Below are 5,146 nucleotides of genomic sequence, written 5' to 3' on the forward strand. Positions count from 1 at the left end.
AACCTTCTATTGGTTGATTATTTCAGGGGCCGGGTTTCAAAATTTGCTTCTTTGTAGCACAACCTAATAAGTCGCATTTCAGCAACTGATTAACATAAGTTTTAACACTTTTGGTGCGATGGAGGCAAAAATGGGGGCTACAATCATTTAGCATCATTAACTTTAATGTATCATGAAATAAAATTCACGATGATACATGATGCAATCATGATATATGAAAAAAATGTGGATTTTTAGTAAATGTAATTTCTAATACTTTCATTCCATGGAGAGTTTCAGATCAGGAAAACTGCTGTGAAAATGAATTGAGCAGCACGTCAACAAAATCAAGACATGAGGTTATTCATAGCAATACTTGCACCCAAGGGGTTAAGCTGTCAACGTGGCAATATAAGCAGAAGCAAACCCTTCTGTGTGTTGCAGGCATCTTTATAAGACACCAGTAAAATACAGTCTCATGGAAGTTAACATATTTTTCTGTATACGCTGGAAAAGAACAAAGAAAAGAATCTTCTTACATGTGCAACAAGGTCCTGAGGTTTCCAGCAGCGATACTTTATTGCAGTGAACTGTCTCTTTAATGTAATGCAAATTATCGTCTATACTTTATATAAACCTATTTTTGATAAGCCTGTTTAATCTCTCCCACAATAGAAATCCCTTAATATTAAGAACAGGACATTGCAGAACTACATCTCCCAATATCCCTTGACTTGAGCTACTGAACGCATGCTGGAGATTTCACTGTTTTGAGGTCCAATCACTTTCCTGCTTAGTTATTCTAATAAACTATATTAACCAAAAAGTATTATATAGCAGTTTCAAACAAATAACCTCATCAACCAAACAAATTCAAAACACAACCTTCTGAAACTAAAATATTAAGAGTTAAAGAATGATTTTGCAGTGAAATAAGCAAAAAAGACAGAGATACACGTTTTGGCAATTTTATTTTCAAAGTCATGATTACAAAGGATTAATCCTAATCTACAAAGCAAAACACATGAATAAAATATTTCTATTTGTATTTCATGGCCACTTGTCACTTGCTCGATTAGTTCTCACCGATACAGAAATAAATGTTATGGTTCACTGCTTACTGACCATTTTCAGCACAAATGATACTGAAAAGGATTAGCTGCACCATTCACAGTACGTGAACGACGCCTAATACCCTCAAAGCTTGGTTGACAAGTACAAATACAGTCTTCAGTTGGAAGATATTTGTATATCTTAATAGCTAATCATTTCTCCATAGAGAGAACATTTAAAATGTTGCTGAAAAGGTATCAAAATCTTCTAGGCATTGCACTTGCTGCTGCATAAGTACAGTTAGTAAATCATTCCTGAACAAACGTTTGTATGTTTAAAAAAAAAAAAAAAATGGATCTCGTGTGAATATATGAAGAGTTCAAACTTACAGGGGGGTGATCCATTGCCTGTCCAGCAAAAAAGTGCTCTAGTCTACTGCTGACTCATTCCTACAAATAAAAAAACTACAAAAATATCAGTAGACAATAACCAAACTAATTGTACTATGAATCATATTTAAACTACCATTTAAATATTAAGTTATAAGCAACATTTTAGGGTCAAGATCGTCTGATTTCTGACAATAATGTAGCACAATCACACCGAACAATATTTAAAGATATCATTATTCCCATTTAAGAACAGGTAGATTAATAATAATTAAGCCAAGCTCTGTGCAATGATATCGTTAAAGCTTGTCCTAAAATGGCTAGGAAACACAAAATCATTGAAAATGTTAAGCCCAGTTTGATAACTTCTTCCTTGGGAAAAAAATTCCTACATTTTAACACCAAAATAATAAAAAAAAATGAAGCAGTTAAATCTTGCTTAATTCCCCTAGTGCAGGCAAAGTCAAATACACAAATTTGTCTTGGGAATTGCAGGGAAGCTGATCATCATTATAAAGTTGCACTGGAAAAAGTGAAGGTTATAAAACTATGTACACAAGTTGTTAGGAGCTGTCCAGAGACTGCAGGAGCTTTACTTCTTCCGTCCAGATTTCTTTGGGCTGGCTTTTGCCTTTGGTTTGGAGGGCTTGGCCTTCTTTACTCTGGATGCCCTCACTGGCTTGGCTTTGACAGTTTTTGTCTTTTTGGCTTTTTTAGGAGAAGGTGCAGGCTTTTTCTTAGCTGGTTTCTTTACTTTCTTCTCTGCCACTTTAGGTTTCTTGGCCTTGGCAGGAGACTTTGCAGCTTTTTTGGGCTTAGCAGCTTTTTTGGGTGAAGCTGCTTTTTTAATTTCCTTTTTAGGCTTCTTGGCTGGCTTCTTGCCCTCATCTGCCTTGGCTAGCCGGAAAGATCCAGAGGCACCCACTCCTTTGGTCTGTTTGAGGGTGCCAGAAGTCACCAGTCTCTTAATAGACAGTTTGATTTGCGAGTCTGCATTCTCTCCAACTTTATAGTGGTTTTTGATGTACTTCTGGATTGACTGACGCGATGAACCAGAACGACTCTTCTCTGCTTGCACTGCAGCCAATATCATGTCAGAATACTTAGGGTGGTCAGTTGCTTTCTTTGATGCCTTTGATCGCTTGGGCTTGCCAGCTGGAGCAGCAGCTGAATTCTCTGTCATGTTTAACCTTCACTACAGGTGTAGGCTTAAGAATGAAACTAGTGGTGCAGCAGGAGGTATTTGCCAAGATAAGTCTTTCCTGGGCAACCTGTAGCCAAGGTGCAAGAGATGCTTGATACTCAGGCTAGAATCCAATGGCCAATAAGAGCCCTGGAACAAAGTTCTCGGAAATAAACTGTAGTGACCTTTCCAAATCCAGTCTCTCCTCCCACTGAAGTTCTCCAAATTCTTTATTGTTTAATTGTTTTTTTCTGCCCCAGGTATTATGAGTTTGCACCTGTTTTCTTGTCAGTTGCGCATATGTTGTAGTATAAATGTCAAGCCCTGGCAATGGCTTCTCTGTAAGCTTCCCTTCAGTGAAGGATCCCGTCCCTTGTGCGCCCTGTTAGCTGTGCGGAGCTATTGTAGCTCGGTGCCAGCCGCACTCGCTCTCCTCAGCACCTTCCCTCCCTGTGTTTGCCCCTCCCGCCGGTTCCCGCCTTTTATTTGCTGGGGTCGGACCGAGTTGAGGACTAGCGGCTGCGGGCGGGATGAGGCAGACATGGCGCCGCTCCGCAACTATCTGTGTTTCTTCCCGAACACAAAGTGGCCATTCCCTGAGCCCCTGTAAGCGCTGAGGCCGCCCTGGCTATAGGCTCTGGAAGCTCAGTCTCTGGTGTGTAAAGCCTCGGCTTCTCTCAGTTGCAGGAGCCCCTGAAGGCTGCGGGAGAGCCCCGAAACCAGCCGAGCTATTGCACAAATCACACACATTTCGTCCTTTGTGCCCCCCGAGTGCCGGCCCCTGGGGCCCCCATGTGGGCGAGAGTCGGGCAGGGGGTGGCTGCATCCCTGATCTTTAGCTGGGCGTCGGAAAGTCTCCGCTGAGCCCACTCCTGCCCTAACTGGGGTGCCCAAAAGCTACCCCAACTAACACAGGGATCTCCGAGCTTAGTATGTCCATCAGGGAGAGGTGGGAGGATCTGGAGCCCTCCTGGGGGACCCGGCAACAGCATGGGGGGTCCCCCCTAACCGTGTGGCAGTGGCACCCCCAATTTCCCTATTTCTGCCCATTACACTGATACTTTGCAAATTATTAACGAAACTTTTCAGCTCACTTTTGTCTGCTGTTTCATGGCTCCATTGACTGTGCTGGGAGCAGGAGTTCAGAAGAGGGGAACAAAGGGGGGCCCTAATGATAATTGTACGTGCTAATGCCCCCCAAAACCTACCCAGAAACGTATTAACCCGTGATTTGCCAAATATCTCGCTTTCTGCCAGCAACTTCAGCCGCCATATGAAATGTATCAGAGTTGTTTACTTGGCTGGCACTGCTGATGGAAAAGCTGTGTTGGCTCTGGGTTGTAGCACCCACAATGCACCCCAGATCCACTGGGCAGGATCCACTGACCTTACCCAACACATTCATTGTAACAATACAGAATAAACCCGTTTATGTTTCAGGGGGTTACGTGTAATAATACTTGTAATTGTTACTATTGTGGCTCTCCTAGGCTTGTGGGGTGCAAATGGAAGTTACATTCGCCCCAGTCAATAGTGACAGCAGAGCCCCCAAACCTTTAGCCATTTCTATTTAGAGCGGATATCACATTTATATAAGTGCTTCTTCCATAATATCAGCAGGTATCCTGTTACACAAACTGTCAGGGTGTAACACCCCCAACATTTCAACGGGGGTCAGAAGAGGACAAGCCACATTGTGTGTGCTACTTAGTGTAACAGCTTGCTGCGCTGCTATAGGCACCCAGGTGCTGCTGGGATCCCTGCTATGTCCTGGGTGCTATTTAACCCCTTCCTGTGCCACTTGTGCGTATTGCTAAGTACTTGACACGCCTGTGGTAGGAGAAATAATGATTTCAATCCCCCCCTTCTTGTACAAAACAAATAAAGGATGCGGGATTTTAATCCGAGCCTCTCTGCCTCCATGACTAACACACAGGGAGATTAAGCAGATTTTAAAGATCCCCAGCCCATAAATTGCTTTGCCAAGAGCATTGCAGCTCGGATCGCCATTTTGCTGAAGGGAGTTGCTATTTCCATCTCCCCCCTCTCTCTCTCTCAATGAAAACAAACGGGCAAGTTTTAAACATATAAAAAATAAGAGCCCTTGGAATTAGCTGGAAACCGTTCTGCTTGCAAAGCCACACGGTGTAAAAATCTTGTGTGAGGAGAAAAACTAGATCTGCCCTATGTAAACAATAGCCTGAAAATAACTTCTACATGTCTGCCCAGCTCCCTCCCAGAAAGGTATCTTGTCTCTTCACATTTCCATCTCTTGTAGACCCTGAACAGATTGCTTTCCTTCCCATAATAACACTTTATTTGCATTTCTTATAATGACACTGACAGCATTGAATGCAAGGGTGTTTTTCCCCTAATAAACACTAAGTGCAGTGGGTAAATATTACCTATGATATACACTATTATTTATTAACCCTAAGTGCTCTGCATGTGATCGCAAAAGGCAAAAGTTCACTTGCCACAAATTTGCCAGGTTTTATGAAGTGCGTGATATGCAAAACATGGACGGGGATGGATCTAGGCT

General features: G+C 42.5%; 1 protein-coding gene across 1 annotated transcript; it reads right to left on the reverse strand.

Annotated features, from left to right (window-relative positions):
• Positions 1–933: 933 nt before the first annotated feature.
• Positions 934–3,041, reverse strand: h1-0 (H1.0 linker histone). Its single transcript, NM_213671.1, is given in 1 exon segment — positions 934–3,041. A coding segment is annotated over 1 exon segment (591 nt). The 5' UTR covers positions 2,605–3,041; the 3' UTR covers positions 934–2,013.
• Between the last annotated feature and the right edge of the window lie 2,105 nt (positions 3,042–5,146).

Source organism: Xenopus tropicalis, chromosome 4, assembly GCF_000004195.4.
Source record: "Xenopus tropicalis strain Nigerian chromosome 4, UCB_Xtro_10.0, whole genome shotgun sequence".
NCBI classification, from domain to species: Eukaryota; Metazoa; Chordata; class Amphibia; order Anura; family Pipidae; genus Xenopus; species Xenopus tropicalis.